General features: G+C 38.5%; 1 protein-coding gene and 1 pseudogene across 1 annotated transcript; both read right to left on the bottom strand.

The window, feature by feature from the left end:
- Window positions 1-4,672: 4,672 nt before the first annotated feature.
- On the bottom strand, window positions 4,673-7,543 carry LOC133725517 (peroxisomal (S)-2-hydroxyacid oxidase GLO4-like; annotated as a pseudogene).
- Window positions 7,544-14,270: 6,727 nt separating this feature from the next.
- On the bottom strand, window positions 14,271-17,408 carry LOC133741714 (zinc finger CCCH domain-containing protein 62-like). Its single transcript, XM_062169437.1, has 9 exons — window positions 17,056-17,408; window positions 16,815-16,927; window positions 16,464-16,578; window positions 16,314-16,375; window positions 16,082-16,133; window positions 15,684-15,795; window positions 15,433-15,531; window positions 15,233-15,360; window positions 14,271-15,118 (listed from the first exon to the last, which is right to left on the bottom strand). Exons 1-9 carry the CDS (start codon window positions 17,241-17,243, stop codon window positions 14,545-14,547), a joined length of 1,443 nt encoding a protein of 480 aa, XP_062025421.1. The 5' UTR covers window positions 17,244-17,408; the 3' UTR covers window positions 14,271-14,544.
- Window positions 17,409-17,587: the final 179 nt, after the last annotated feature.

Consider the following 17,587-nt stretch of genomic DNA (forward strand, 5'->3'; position numbering starts at 1 on the left):
GTCTACCTACACAGATTTGCTTTCTCTTTCCCTATCTCTTTTTATTTTTTATTTTTTTCTCTTTTGTTTTTATTTTAGGATTTATTTTCATAAATGTCTTCTATCTATGCTTATTTGTTTCATTGCATGCTTATGATTGATTACATTGAGGACAATGCAATATTTAAGTGTGAGCGTAAGGGATTTATATTTGAGTCTTTTATTTTGAGTCAGATATATTGGAAAATACAAAAAAATCGAAAAATGTCAAAAATTAAAAAAATTTCGTTGATTTTATTTATTGAGTCTTAGTCCTTTGTTTTTATTTTTGAGTCATAGGATGCCCTTTTAACTGTCTAGGATGAGCTTATATCTTTGAAATTAAGGCTAAAAGAGGATCACAAGATTGGGATAATATTTGATGATATTCTTTGGTTAATTATGATTTATGAAAAGCATATGAATGTGTAGTAGATATGGTGCATGCGTAACTTTGGTACAGAATATGAACATGTGGATGATAAGTTATGATTCATAATAACCCTTGTGAGAATTTGAGCCATGTGCCCTTTCTTTGTTGAGTGATTAATGGAAAAAAAAATGAATTATACTCTTATTTTCTTGGCGATGATTCTGTTGATCTCATTATTCTTTCATCTTGATTGATTACATGCCATAGATTAAGTTTAATGGACTAGAGAATGCTAGAATTCGCTCTTGTGCTTGTTAAGACGTTTTGTCAATACATGGCCCTGATTCTGGAAAGGATAGAGGCACCTAGGAACTACCACCATTGCCAAATAAGCCTGTGTCCCTATTTGTGCCCGTCGTGGGACCCTCTTAGATAAACCCCTTTGAGCCTACATTAAGCCTTTTCTTTCATCACCCTAAAAATCCTTAACCCCTGAACCTTAGTATAGTTATAATCCTACCCTTTGTTCTAAAAACTTAGTGGAGCTATCTTTTGAGACTTACTACATGATGGTGACAAGGATTGAGAAGAGGTGAAAATTCAAGTGTGGGGGTAGACTTGTCCATAAAAAAAAAAAAAAAAAAAAAAAATATAAAAAAAAAAAGAATGTTTATGGATTTTAGTCCCCCATACTTGGTGAGTTTGGAGATTGTTTTGAATTGAAGGCCCACTATCGAAAAATTTGGTCTTTGTCCAATTCACTAGAATCAAAGGGAGTTTAGAATGAAGATGAAGACATTAAGCCCTTTTATAAAGCCTCATGGGTATGACGTTATGCCTTGGTGGATTTCTAGAAGTCTCTCTACATCAACATGAGCTCTGCTAGGTTTTTAGGATACTTTGTTAAAATTCCTTACCCTTTCATTTCTTAAAACCTTGAGCCTTAGCCCCATTACAACCTTTGAGAAGACCTTCTTGATCCTTAAGATGGGACAGCCTTTGATGTGGAGATGAGTTACAAGAGTTGAACATATGGCTTGGGTCCATTCGTGCAAGTAGTTGATATCTTTCATGAGATCTTTTAAAAAAAAAAAAAAAATTATATTCACAAAGTGCTTTTTGTTTCTTATATATGTGAGCTATTTGATTGCCTCAAAATATTTTCTCTCACATATAATTGAGTGATTATAAGCTTTTAAGCATGAGCCTTGAATCTTAGAGAAGAAAGAGTGATATATCCATGTGAGGTTTGAATCATGACTTGTTTGAAATATGTTGAGCTCCACTCACCACCATTGTTTACTCCCAAGTCTTACATGCTTATATGTGGATTATATTTTGTAATTACCTCTTGAATATCTTGATGATGTGATTCTTGGTTAAGTGCTAATCTTGGTGTCTTGAAAGTATGAGATTTCTGAGACAATATGTTAAAGGGCAATAGAGGTCTTTGTGATGTCAACATCATGGTCTTTGTCTTTGAATTTACTCTTTTATGTGTGACGTTTTTTTTTTTTTTTTTTTTTTTTTTTTTTTTCTTTGTGTTTTGCTTTGTGTTTTACGTTTTTGGTTTCTTTGAGTCTTTGTGTTTTTGTTTCCATACTTAGTCAATTTTTTCGTTGGTTTCTTTGTTTTGTGTCATAGTCTTTTTGGTTTGTTAGTTTTTGATTTTGCTAAGGGACTAGCAAAAGCTAAGTGTGGGGGAATTTGATAGGAGCATTTTAATGTGGTATTTTAATAGTTAATTCCTCACATTTTGCTTAGTTAATTCCTTAACGAATCGATTTTTAATTCAATTTTTATTTTTAGGTACATTGGAGTAGATGATGATGAAATAAGTGTTAGGTCCATAAAATGATGGAGAAAAATGGAAATGCACTAAAAAGGTCAACTTTACACATTTTCCTACTCCGGCTAGGAGAAACCAAGCCAAGCAAGGAAGAAGGAGCGACCACCTGACCAAATGAACTTCAAATGAGCTGAAACCTTCCAGATCCATTCTAGACATCCTAAGAAACATTTCTTATGAAGAGTGCAAGAGCCAAAAAGAAGTGGAAGGCCTTCAAACAGTCAGCCCAATTTTCTGCAGAAGCAAAACTGGAAAACTGGACCTGTAAGGAGTCCAGCAGAAATTCCGGCCCAAACACATGGAGATAAATTCTGAAAATTTTACAGAATGATCTACACTCATGATGGATCATTTCATATGAAGAAGTCACGGGCAAAATCTGAAGTCTTGGTGGAGAATTAATTGAAGGAAAAATGAGTAGAAAGTGACTCAAACCTAACAAATTCCATTAGTGTTTAAATATTCAAACCTAACAAATTCCATTAGTGTTTAAATATTCAAACCTAATAAATTCCATTAATGTTTAAATGCTCAAACCTAACATATCATCATTTGTTTAAATCCAAATAGTTTTGCTTGGTAGCCTATAAATAGAGGCTACAACAAAGAAGAAAGGACATTCCTTCATCCATTCCATTTTCTTTGTCTCTCCATTTCCTTTCCATTTTCCTTTCCATCCTCTAGTTTCAAGTTTAGTCATCTCCACGAGTTCAAGCAAGGCCAAAGAAGAAGAAGAGAAGCCGTGAGCACTTCCATCCATAGCCATCCTTGAAGCTTGCTTTCGAGTTTCAAGAATCCACAACGTGAATCATCCATCTCATCTTCATCCACGGTGTAATCCTATTCTCCTTTGTAACCTTTGCTTTGAATTTCGTTGGTTATGAACTAGTTGACATATATGTTTGAACAAAGTATTATTTCTGGAATTTTTATGATTAATTGAGAATTTTCAGATTCATATATTGTGATTCGAGAGTTGCTTATGTGGGTTTGTTTAATTAAATTTGCGTTATAGATAACTTTTGTATTTTAATCTTATGTGGTTGCAAACACTTAGGGTTTCGATATGAATGGTGCTAGGTTTAAGAACATGAAATCGACTTTTCGTTTTGTGTAAACTTGAATCAAAGTAGTAAAGGTTTTGTACAAAGATCGAATTTAATTAAAGAGAATTGCAATTAGGTGGACTTTTCCATACTAAGTTGTACACTTGAGTTGATAGCCTTTCTCTATGTGTAATGCGTTAAACATGACATGATTGACTAGCTTTCTAGGGTTTGATTGCATGTTTGATAGGATTAATCTAGGTGCTTTCGCTTAGGTTAATTAGCATTGAAAAGTAAAAAATGGGAATTCATTTGCTTTCGAATGTTTCACATGATCAACTCCTTTCTCATGACTTAGATGAACAATATTAGGGTTTGAATCAATTTTAATCATAAGTTTCGGTTTTGATCTTTGTTCCTTCATTCCATTCGTATTTTTATGTTTTTGCATTTTAATTGTTTTTGTTAACTTAGTTTCATTTTCGAAAAAACCAAAAACAAAATCCCCCCTTTTCGTGTAAAATGTTTATATTTTGTGAATACATTTGTGAATATTATACTTTGTTTTAATTTTAATTGTTTAATTGTTTGACAATGACAGGTGTACCCTCAATCCCCGGAATAGAACGATCCCTATTTGCTTATACTACTAACGATCTTTTCAGGGTTAAATTATGCGCTTGCTTTGAGCGTATCATGAACCTTGGCCCAGGTGACACTTTACGATACAGTTAAAGCTCTAGTCTGTCTGCCATCATACTGCTTGGGGGATAAACGAGTTATCATATGCCCTTGGGTATGACATGACATACTGAATGGGGTGATTAATATAATTAATCATAAGCCTGTAAGTATGATATACTGAATGGGGTGATTAATCTAATTAATCATAAGCCTGTAAGTATAATATACTGCATGGGATGATTTATATAAATAAATCATAAGCCTGTGAGTATATATTGAGTAAACAGTTGTTTGTTTTTGAGTAGTCATGTTGAGATGTGAGTTGATTGATGCTTGAAGTGACGTTGTACACTTCAATTATTATGCAAAGAAAATACTTGAGTTAAATTTATGCTTGAGTCGATTTGGTTACTTTAAATCGTGCAATCCTTTCATTTACTCATACGAGCTGTCAAAAGCTTACCGGGTTTGTGTTGTTGCAATCCCGGTACACTATTCAAATTGTGTAGCGGGTAATCCTACAGGTCAGGAGAATCAGGACGGTGATCGTGCGGGTTAGAGAATTTGTTATAGTTTTACAGCATTTGTAATAGTGAGGTGAGTTAAGCTCATTGAGCCTTAGAATTTGATTTGGTGAGAGTGTGTTGTAATAATTAACTTGAGGATTTGATTTATTGTAATATTGAGAGGTGTGAAGTGTGGTTGTTTGTGAGAAAAAAAATTCAGGACGTTAATTGTAATTGTTATTATTCATGATTCGGATTTGAATTGATTATTCAAAATTCGGGGCGTGACAATAACAGGCCTTCCAACCTGCACTAACACATTTACATTACAATTCTCGCAGGAAAAAATGTATAAAAAGATTGATAAGCAAGATGATTCAAACAGTAGTGGCATGGAGATCTTTACAAGGACGGCTTGTGCACCGAGGGCTAATGCCTTGAAGACATCAGTTCCTCGCCGTATTCCTCCATAAAAAAGAACAGGAACTTTCCCTCCAACAGCTTGAACCACCTGAAAAGATGATAGCAAACAGGCATACACCAATAACTAACATGAAGAAGCAAGTTTTCTTCTTACTTCAAATTGGCACAAATTTGTGTTTTACAAGTTGCATCAGCAATATAAATCGATTAGGGAAAAGAGTCCCACCTCTTCCAGGACAGAAATAGTGGGCGGAGTGTAATCTAGTTGTCCAGGTCCATGATTAGAGACAACAATCCTGGCAACACCAACTTCCACAGCCTTTCTTGCTGAAACGGTAGAACATTAAATTTTCGAAGGGCTTAGTCGAGCTAATTTGTCCAATTTACTATTATGACTCGTCAAGTTATAGTCATGAAATGAATTGAAAGTCAATGTTTCCTAGACCTTTTTCCTTTATACGTTTACTATACTTTTCCTTCACGAGTTGATATTTACAGAAGGTAAAGATATACAGTCACAGATACCAAGAGATGGAGCCTTAATTAGTTAATCTTACCATCTTCATGAGTGAGTATACCCTTGCCTAGCTAGAATTGGCAAGTTTGTAATATATTTTAACCATCCTATTACGTCCTGCAGATATTGTTCCAAATCAGGAATTCAAGAATAAGAACCGGTAACATAGGCACTTCAAAAAGTTGAAACAAAACAAAATCTGTATGAATCATGCATCTTTGTAGTGGAGTCGTATGAAAGGTAAAGAGAAGCCTGATGAGTCTATGACCTATAATCTAGAAGCATAAGAGCATATGATCAGTAGAGTATGCTGACTTATACCTCCCAGCACAAAGAATCATCATAGGACGCTCTGACAAAAGCTTCCAAGTTGGATCCTTCATCCTGCAAAGTGTGCATGCATATAAATAAACATGCATGTATTAGAAAGAAATAATAGGCAATACCATTTCTCTCTAGAATGATTCTTGCATATAACATCATGAAAATTTTAAAGTTAACTATACAACTCACAGAGTCTAGTTCAGTTGATATTAGGTCTTCGAAGTTTTTCAACTGAGGTGCTGTCATTCTGCGAAAACATTTGTCACCGTTCGGTGCATCATATAGGATTTCCAGAACAATATTTGACATGATTTGAAATTTAGACAAAAAGAACAAAACAAAATGGGAAGATACTTACTTGTTCTTTATGTCTGCCTCTCTTCTACCAAGTCTGGGAACATCGACAGTTAGGACAATAGCCTTATACCCATTTTTGAACTATCTGAACCGATATATCTCGTCTCTTGTAAACCTGTACCATAAGAAGAAATTTGCTATAAATAAATGATTGACAAGCGAACTGAAATGAGCTCAGGAGTGAATAAGTACATATAATTGCAAGAACCGAACAGCATTTCAGCTCGAAGCAACCTCCTCCACAGTGCAGGTAGACACAATTCAAACATCTAACTCCAGTTACATGTGAATTCAATAAATTTGATATAAATACCATTATAGTATAGTGTTGGATGCAGCTGCTGCTCTAGCAGTAGCCACCGATCTCCTGAAAGAGCAGGTAAAAACTTAATGTCTGAAATTCACCAATCTTAACTGAAACTCTTGTGAGACAAATTAGACCTTCAGGGTGTGCTAACTGATGCCGTAGGAGCAATCGTTATAGGCGCTGAGATTTTGTAACCCAATACAGTGGTTGACATATCGATCCTGCTAACATCTGCCAGAACTCTAGGCCTCAATCTAATAGAAAAACACATATATCATTCAAGTGATTCGCAAAAAGAATTACATATTACATAAATCATCAAGACAGTTATACATTACATGATTCTGCGAAATGCTTCAACATTCTCTTTTAGCGTGAACCGTTCCTCAGCTCCCCCAGTATAGAAATCATAGTACATTTTTGGAAGGACTTGCTTAGCCAATTCTTGGAATTCATTGACATTTACAGGTTCAGTTGCCATTTATCCCTGAAACCTAAACATTAATCATACCTAATCATCAAGTTCCAGGCAATCTATCCTAGACAATATCACATATTTATGTCAAAAACTACTGAAAGAGAACAGATTTCACTCGGTAACTCTCGAGTTTGATAAATCTTACCTGACCCATTCCATTGCAATCTTAAAATGACCACTTCACAGGGAAATAAAGGGAGATCGGTAAAGAGTATATCAATCAGGTTGAATAAACATTCCCACAACTGACTTCTAGTTTACACTTTTGTTCTAAAGAAAATAGTGCAGAAATAATAGCTTCAATTTTATACTTCATGACTAGCTCAAAAACAGCTGAGAACTTCTTCAAAACCATTAAAAAGAAAGCATAATGACTATAAGAAAGTGTAATATTAGAGCGTTCATGATCATATGGTTACCAAATAAGCTCATATAAAACCAAAAACAAGCTGCAAGATACCTATGACAGAAGATTTAGAAAACCCAATATTCTTTTGTTCTCCTGAGCTGAAAAGCCACTGTACCTTTCACAATCTGATATTTCTTGATCAAATGTTGAATTTCAGATAGAAAACATACAATTATACCTTTTTTTTTTTTTGAGTGTATTGTGGGGAGTGATCAGTGTTGATATTAAGTACTATATTTTGTGGGGACTGAGATAAGCCAAGTTTGTGTCTTACTCTGGCTTTTATCATGAATAGGATCTGAGTTTTCTTAAACCTGACTCAAAATGATCAATACTTTCAGCAGGAAATCAAGATATTGTGTGCCTATCAAACCTAGGGTAAGGGTTTTCGGTTTTTGTGCTTCTCCCTGTCAACAAGATGTCTCCTGTTGATGCAATGGCTGCTAGACTAGCCTCCTCTCTTGCTCTTGCTGAAGGCAAGAGACAGATTGATTTGCGACCAACGCAGGGCAAGGGTTTGCGTCAAGCAAACGTATTCTTGGTGGGCAAGCTTCTCACTGCTCGGGATTTCAAGGTCAAGTCCTTTTTGGGGATGTTTCGCAACGCTTGGAGGGTTAATGGGTCGTTGCAGGTGGAGGAAGCAGAAGGGCAGAGGGTGCTCTTCACGCTGTTGGACCCGTCTGATCATGTTCGGATCTGGCGGGGGGCGCCATGGGGATACAATCACGCGCCGGTGGCGCTAGCATGGTATGATGGCATAATGCCAGTGGAGAAAGTGCCTTTGACCATGGCATCGTATTGGATAACTTTGCCGGGAAACCCACCGGCGTTCCGGTCTGAACGTGTCATGACTAGGATCAGTTATACGCTGGGGGATTTCTAGGAAATTGATAAGAATGCGAAGAAAGTAGGGAAACTCTGGATTAGGGTTGAAATCCCATTGAACAAACCATTGCCTTTCAAGCGGTGGTACTTGGTGGAGGATGAGGTTGAGTTTCGATGCCAATTCCGATATGACAAGCTATTTGGGAGATGCTCAACTCGTGGACTTATCACACATGTGGGATTGCCGTGCTCCAAGCCAGCGCTGGAGGAGGAGGAAGATGGAGCTAAACATACTGTTCTGGGGGCCCAGACGGCGGCGCCGGAGGTGAATGTTAGGGGCGCGCCGGTGCAAGGAGTTCTGGTAGCAGCAGGTTCAATGCTGGTGTGAGTGCTAGGGTTCCAAACCCGTGCCTTCCTTTGGTATTTCGTACCCTAGATCCTGGTTCGAGTGGAGAGCCATGCTTGAATGCCTTATTCCCGAGGAAAAAGCGGCAGGTTGTGGTGCGTGAGCTTCAAGAGACAGCAGGAACTCCAGAGTGCATAACTAGTAAGCGTCGGGAGCGAGAAGACAGCCTGATTATTTCTCCCAAGAAGCTGAAATTGAGTCTGGCTGTGGGCAAGAGAAATCTCATACTTGACTCTGAAAATCTTGGTCTGGATCAGGCACAGGAGGTGACCCAGCCTGGGAATGTGAAGCGGAAAAGAGGAAGACCTATTAGTAGTGGGAATAAGTCGTCCTTTGGTGACAAGTAGAATAATTTGAAGAATGGTGAGGGTAAAGAGAAGAACAAGTCTCCAAAGAAGAAGCAGTTTGTGGGGAAACACTCCAACTTGAAAGGGAAGGAGGTAGCTATTTTTTAAATTTCAGTAAGTGGGTTAAAGCTTATGTGAGAGTGAATGGACCTCTATGAGTCTTCTATGACGTTTCTAGCTTCTTGCTTGAATTCACTCTTGTACCCTCAAATGGGGCAATAACAAACTAACCCACTTTATTAAGATGGATCATTTTGGTTCGACCCGACTGCCAAGTTGATAATCAGCGAAAAGAGCAGCTCAAACACTCCAAGAAGTAATTATGCATGGAAAACGTCAAGTTGATCTACTTCTTCCTCCATCATCATCTTCTTCTTCTTCCAATCTGCAGTCATCATCTTTTTTTTTTTTTGGTCTGAATCTACCATGCATCATCATCTACAAAAAGAAAATTGTTTTAGGGAATCGATATTTAGGAGAGAATTTGCTATGTTTTCATTGATAATAGGGGCCTATTTATATAGAGGATTACAAGCATAGAATCAGAGTTGTACATGGGAACATAATAGTACAATGATTGGATATCTACTAAGATTCTCCGAGATTATCCCTAACGTAACCCTATTATAACTTGAGCAAGTAACCTCGAGTTTGAGCCAGACACATGTTCTGGATTTACTTGAACACTCCCCCTTGTGTCGCCCAAACGTGGTGCTTCTGTCGTTGTCTCATTAAAAACCTTGCTGAGTAACAAAAACCCTGTGGGACAAAAATAACCTCGGTCGAAGGAGAAAAAGAGCACAACACACCCTTCACGTTTCGAGACCAAACATTTAGACATCTCCCCCTGATGTATGCATCTCCCTGATGACTACGGTCATGGGAGTTTGGATAACTTCTGCAAACGATGCTACCAACATGTTTCTCGAAAGTGGATTCAGGCAATGACTTAGTGAACAAGTCTGCCACATTGTCCTCAAATCAAACCTAGTTCACTTTGATCTTGAGGAGTCTTGTTATTGCTGATTATGCTTGGTGTCGTCACTTTTGATGTAGCCTTGCTTCATTTGTTCAATGCAAGCAGCATTATCCTCATAAATGTTCGTAGGCTCATCTATGGTAGACTTCAAACCACTATTGTTTCAAACATGTGTAATTATGGATCCAATCCATATACATTCACGAACCGCTTCGTCAAGAGCAATAATCTCTGCATGATTCGAAGATATAGCGACTAGGGTCTGTTTTGTAGACCTTTAAGATATCACAGTCTTACCCATGGTGAACACTTAACTAGTTTGGGAACGACCGTTGTGTGGGTCAGAGAGATACCCAGCATCAACAAAACCTTCCAAAACACTAATGTCGTTTGGGATGAGGATAGATAATGCAGGCCAGTGTTGGCGGCGTTCCTGGTGTGTGATGGGTCTGAATCCATCATCTCTCTGTAGGGTCTAACAAGCCCAGATCAATCGTACATCTCAAGTATCGAAAGATATCTCTTACACCGATCCAATGGCGTCGCGTTGGCGCAGAGCTATACCTAGCTAACAAGTTCACTGCAAATGAGATGTCCGGTCTTGTGCATTGAGTTAAGTACAATAATTTGCCTATTGTACTCAAGTAGGGCACTTCTGCCTCTAGCTCATCTTCGTCATCATCCTTCGGACGAATAGGATCCTTTTTAGGATCAAAACTACGGACGATCATAGGTGTGCTTGAAGGCTTGACCTTGTCAAAATGCCTAAGCATCCATCAACACGATGCTCAAGTTCCAAACCGAGACATAATCGTGTTCTCCCAAGATCCTTCATCTGAAACTCAGATTTCAAGTGTTCAGTGGGTTCCCTTTAACTCCTTAAGGGCTTCCAATGAAGATCATGTCCAACATGAACTGCGATAGAATCCAGAACTTATCTTAGAGACGCGAGGGCGTTCACATATCCCTTCCCAATCAAGTAGTCACTTTAGTGAGCGTTTCAACCTCATTGCAAACGCGCTCCGTGGTTTAGAGCCACTTGACTTGGGTAAATGAAGTTCACCATTAGCCTTCATGGATATTCTGTATCTAGATCCCCATAGAGATACGTAGTGACCACATTCATAAGCTGTATGTTCAATTATTCGGAAACTACCAAATTGACAGAGTAGTGGAGTGCAATGACATCCATTAAGAGAGAATATGTCTCATTGTCGATTCTAGGGCGTTTTGTGAGAAACCTTGCGCTATAAGGCGAGATTACCATATCTTTTTCTCATCACGCTTTCTAACAAAGATCCATTAGTCAATAGGTTTTATGTTAGGAGGTGTTGGCATCACTGACTCTATAAACCTTCCTCTTCGTTAGAGAATCCAACTTAACTTGGATCACATCTTTCTATTTAGGCCAAATTTCTCTACGTTGGCATTCATTCTTCAACGGAGCGTGGTTCGTTATCATCGGACTCAACAAACTCATGCGCAATGAAATGCATGAATACATCATCAATCATGATGGAGTTTCTATCTCACGTCTCATGTAGACTAGTGTAATTTTCAGAGCGCTCTATATTCTTAAGAATAGGTTCTGTCGTTGATCGAGGCGTCCCCCAATAATAACCATAATCTGGAACATTCTCATGAGATGGATTTTGAGTGTCGATGATCAAAAGATTGAGTTGTGCCAAAGTATCATTCGAACCCGTGGGCCTCCCATGTATCTTAGCTGGGGCCATAACGCCAGAGTGCCACTCTCTATGGCGTTGGTGCCATGCCTACCTCCGTGTAGGGTGGCGCTACGTCCTCTCGTAGGGACGTCCATTCTTGCAGGTATGTTTGCAGCAGATATGTGTGATCTCGTCACTTTAACAAGCATCGAGATGAGACATAGTGGGGACAGACCACGACAATTCCTGCCGTTCCTGTTGAACATCCGTGTTCTTATCTCCCCATAACGACGAGAAGACTATCTCATCAAAGCAACAATCCGCAAATCTAGCGGTAAGGAGATCGCCTAGCAAGGGTATTAAGTGGCGGACGATTGTTGGAGTCTCAAATTCAACTTAGTTGTCCATTCGTCTGTAAAGTCCCATCATAGTGCGCTGTGGTGGCGCAAGAGGCACAAATATGACACACTCAAATATGCGTAAGTACGAGATACTGGTACCCAGTCACTAGCTGTAACGCAGAGGTAGATTGAGTGGCGGTGGGCCGTAGATGAATTAGCATAGCTGCATGCGATATTGCATAACCCCAAGCAGATATAAGGAGATTGGTGCGCATTACCAATTTCCGGGCTACCATCATAGTCGTTTCCGCAAGACCATTTGGGTGTGTTCATGGGAATATGATGTCCAACATCAGTCCCATTGCAATAACCATCAAAAGTCTTCGATGTAAACTCTCTAGCATTGTCAAGTCCAATTGACTGAATAGAATGATCCGGGGAGTGAGCCCGTTGTCATATGATATGTGCTAGGAGAGTAGTATAAGAAGCATTGACTGGTGGATAATGGCACACCACGTGACCAGTGTGTTTGCGTGTCAATCAACATCATGAAATATTTAAACGTCTGCAAGTTGGTTGAATCAGTCCATATATAGAATCCCCACGGATTCTATGTAAGAACAGAGTGAGTATTCTCACATCCTTTGCATAGGATGGTCTTAGTCCTAATTTCCCTAAGGAACGGGCTTTGTAAAATGAGCGAGAGGCCTTAGAAGCAACCAATGAGGATTTGGGTTGGGCATGAGCGTCTGAAACACTATTTGAAGCAAAGTTGGTGATTGCAGCATCACCTAGGGCGCCATCACCATGATGGATGCCATCCATGACATCATGGATAGGGACTGTGCCAGCCCTAGGCTGGTGTTAGACGGCAGTGGAGCCAGAGGCAGCGGCGACAGTCGCACTTAGTCCAGGAATTAACTTTTGATTCATGCTTCGTTTCGCTCGAAAGAATGGATGTCCGTGTGAAGTCTTTAGTAGACGGATCATCATATCATGACTAAAATGACCTATCCTATCATGGCAAAGCCAATATATGTCTAAATCCAAGAGATCTTCTCTCATAACTTTATTGGATTTAATAGCTCGAATAGTGGTGACATAGAGTCCACTAGAGAGACACATAAGTTTCTATAAGATGCGTCTTTATTCGTAATCATTAGAGAAAGTGCAAAGGAACTCTTTTCCGTTCTCTACATGCATTTCTGCATGGAATCCGTTGGCTCGAATAGTTCAATAGGGTGCGATTTGCCCTAGAAGCGTAGAGAGTTTTTGTGACAGTAATCAAGGTGCCATTTGGCAAGCGGAATTTGGGCTATTCCACGACCTTGAACTAATCCTGATGGCCCAGCCATCGTAGTCACAAAGTAATATGCTCAGAATCAAGATGGAGTCATAAATAACTCGAAATTTTATTCATAAGCCAACGAAGTCCATTGTTTCTTTGACCAAAAGAAAATCTTATCCGAAACTAGCTAATGCAAAACAAAGGTAATCGTTTAACTTCTTTTGATAACTCCAAAATAAATATGACCAGGTGAGTAGAGAGATGTCGGTGGAGTAAAGCTCGCTTAAGTACCACTTATTGCCTTCCTAGACATCATACTTACTTTGGATGAGTCAAGTTGAAGAAAAACTTAACCAATGGCATTTACAAAATATATGGTAATTGCCTATTACATCTCTTAGAAAAATAAAGACTTAAACAAAATTGACGATCTATTGATCCCAGCCAGATTTGAAGTCTTCAACCCTTCACTCTAGATCACCTTCTTGATCTTCTTGTTCCACATATTGAGCTTCTTTTGCTTCATAATATGCTTTGTAGGCGGTGACAATATCTTCACGAGCTCTACAAATATGTGCCTAATGACCGGATAATCCACATCGGGAACATACATCTCTGTGCTCAGACTTCATTAATTGAGGTGCTTTGAAAGTGTCATCTGGATGACTCTTAGTGTTGGTGGCGCCACCAACATAGCTAGAGGCGTTGACAGAAATAAATAAAAATAATTATGAATTAATAAATAAAAATCAAAGGAAAAAAAAAAGTCATTTTTCCCCCTCTTTGAAGCGCAAATTCATGACACGTTTAACGAAGAGTTGACAGAAATATAACGGAAGTACCTAATTGATTTGTTTTTTCGAGTTCACATACTTAATTGACACTTTGAAAGTATAGGTATACTATTTTGTCCGGTTCAAAAAAATCTATACCTCATCCATGATAAAAACCCTTTGAAGAGGAACCTCCGTTTACTTGGACTCATACTGAGACTGTACCATTATCAATGGGGAAAGGTACAGTATCATGATTTCATAGTGATGACAACGCAAAATGACATCATGTCTCATATATGTAAGACTATATATGCAGGAGGATTCCAGCTGAAGAGCTGAACAATAGTCATTAGAAAATAGTTAAGAAAGAAGAATTCAAGAAGAAAAAATCAGAGAAAAAGAATGATCACCATCGACTTGATTCAAAAGTTGTTCACAAGTCACAAAGTAACAAAACAACATCAAAATTGAACCAATGTTCAATCACCATGTTTGTCTCTGGACCCCTAACTTGGGCATTACAAAGTTGGGTTATAGAACCTCCTTTCATTGTAATTCTCCCTCACTTCATGAAAAAATTGGGAGCTCTCTCCATCGTTACAAGGCCACCTCTCTTCCCTCCTTTCACTGTAACTCTCTCAATTCATGGGAAAATTTGCAGTTGTCTCCATAATAACATCTGCCCTGAGCATAATGACGGCATATCTGCTTTTGTCGTCGTGGACTAGTCGGAAGAGAGTGTTTCACGCTTGTCAATGACTGTTTTTGATAAGTCTTCTTTGGTGGTGGTGGTAACCCCATAAACTCACTATAACTATGCAATTCCATAACTGTGTCATAATTGCTAAGCTTCAGGTGCTGAGAAGCTTGATTGAAGTGCCTATCTTGCATAACTGTATTATTTTTCATTTGAGGTTGAGTTGTCACTTTTCCACAATCGACAATCAATAAGCCTGACTGTGCATCTTGAGGTTGAGTTGCTGGTTTCTGTGAATGGTGAGTTTGAGCTGCTGCTTTAGTGGAGTCAGTAGACAATCGCAGCTGCTGAGGTCCCATTTTTGTATTTCCTGGACCAAATGATTGATGAAGCATTGCGGGATAAACAAGTGGACAAGATTGATGAGGTTGAACTGATGATTTAAAAGTAGAGGCTGAGTTCAACTGAGACTGATTGTTTTTTTGCTCCTTTCTTGAAATCCTGAACAGAGAACTTAAGCTTGTAATGACGACAAGGATAACAGAAGGATACTAGGAAAATTAACAGATCTGATAGATGTAAAAAACTAGTGTAACTTGCAATCTTATCCAATACCTATTTGTCTTCAGAGTTTTTCTCATTTCCTTCTCTTGTACCTGTGCTTCTCTGTCAGACCTAGCAAGAGATCCCCTTGAGTGCTTTTCCATCAAAGCTTTCTGCCTCTCCCCTTCATCTTCCCACCTCTAAAGTGGAAAACAATATTTAAGCCGACCTGATAATGGTTTTCAACCGGAATGGAAATTACTTGAGCAGACCTGTCTTCCGGTTTTCAACCGGTAAAGATTCCGACCCTTGATTAGGAGGGGATGAAGTGGAGGGAGTGGTTTCACCCCCTTGCTCCAGAATACTTCAATCTGATCAGAATAGCAATGAAGAATGAAAACTTTAATGTACTCCCACTAATAATGTCTGTTCTTTAATTCGATCTAAAATAATTGGGAATGCATGTGCAGTCTTCTTCCTTTTTTTTTTTCTTTGAATAAAACCATTAGATTCTTTGACTTACTGTAAATGTGTGCTGCTGTTTGGCAGCACCATAGCTTTCTTTCACAATCCGGCCTGCGACAATCCTTGTGCCACATGGAGGGCCTCTTCCACTCCTGGATGCTATGTCAAACCTGCAACAATAAACATTATGAATGGAAATATCAATATCCTGTGCAGAGCTGGTGATCATCAGATTCATAGTAACTTCTCATCTCAGGGAGAATCACAAAGTGACCATTTTTCGGATTGTTTAAACAAATACATTGAATGCCACAAGATATCATGCACAGAATACATGGTTGTGTACATCAAACTTAGATGAAGGACTATTCTTAATCATATACCTAACAATTTCCACTTAGTCATATCTTCAACTAACAAAAGAAACAAAGAATACGCCAAAAAATAAGGCCTTACATTTCATAAACATTTTGTTCAAACATGACAACATCGCCGGTGCATGCATCACCTGCATAAGGCCACATATAAAAGGAATAAAAAGCAATTAAGAACAACACAATCTTGGTGAAGAAAACTTGTGGCATAAAATGCTTCTATAAAGAGGGGTTTATGAGGTAGGGAAAACAATCATTTGTTTTCGGAACTTAGCAATTCGGCCAATATGATAATGTGCAATTAGCAAGCATACCTTTGCAATTCAAAACAAAGCTAGATGCAGGGTACTTCTTCTCACCTCCACCATTCAAAATCCTGAACAACATAAACAAACTCGATAAAAAATTTGAGGGGAACAATATCATATCTCCAAAAGGATAGTAAAGTGAATGAAGTTACGTACTCTAGATGCTCCTTAATCCGCTGAATGAGAGTGTCCTTATTGCCAGTCAGTCTCAACCCATTTTTCCTCAAGTAGAGCTTACATTGCTCCACTTTCAGTTTACCAATCTGTTCGTCTGCCACCAAACAATGACAGACAGAAATTTCATCAGTACATCATAAAAACTGAACATGACCATTTTTTCCATCATTTTGCTGTTATTAATGGGATATAAAGGATAAACACATATATATGCATACACAATGGCAGCTTGTCTGCTCTTAGTGGATTTGCTCAAAATGGTAATTTGAACTTAAGTAGAAAACTTAGCATGCATTGATTTAAAAAGTAAACATTTTTGGGGTCACGTACCTTGAATCATCTTTTGGACATGTTCATAGCTTTTAGCATCATTCTGATTAAGCTCCGGCACAACCACCTCCTCCCCATCAAGGTCTGATTCAAGATCAAGAACCTCCACCATACTACAAATGCAGCAATACCCAATTCAATTCCAACTCTTAAATCAAAGATTATTATCCTCAGAGTCATAAATTAACGAACCCATTAACAAAAAAAGAAAAAGAAAAAGAAGATGTTCAACTCCACTCACCGGGCCTTGGATTTACTGTTGATGGAGAGGTTTGAGAAGTGGGCATGGGTTTCTTCAAGAGTGCTGTAACTCGGGTCCTCAACCGAATCATCGGAATCGTATCCCGGGTCGGACCCTCCGCTTTCGGAGAAATCTTCACCCTTTTCAAGATATTGATGATGTTTGGATTGCTGGGTGACAGAAGCCATTGACGGTTTGTTTCTTGGTCAATTCGTAATGGAGGGGAGAAGGTGGAAACTTTGTGAGGGGAAACAAAGATTTATGTGGGGGAAAATCTCACGACTCACGCCTAAAAGAGGGAAATTTATACGACCGTTGGGATTTTGTAAACGGTAGAGAATAATAAGTTTGAAATCTTCTCTTTTTGGCAAGAAAAAAAATTAAATTTGAGATTAGATATGGCTAAGATGTTGCCAATAGGTTCCTTTCTTGTAATGGATTGGTTACTTAAAGTATTAAGTTTGATGTTAGGATCCATTTGTCTTATGGGCCAGACTCTTTACATGTTTAATTTATGGGTCATTATTATAGT

This window comes from Rosa rugosa, chromosome 1, assembly GCF_958449725.1.
Source record: "Rosa rugosa chromosome 1, drRosRugo1.1, whole genome shotgun sequence".
Taxonomy (NCBI): Eukaryota; Viridiplantae; Streptophyta; class Magnoliopsida; order Rosales; family Rosaceae; genus Rosa; species Rosa rugosa.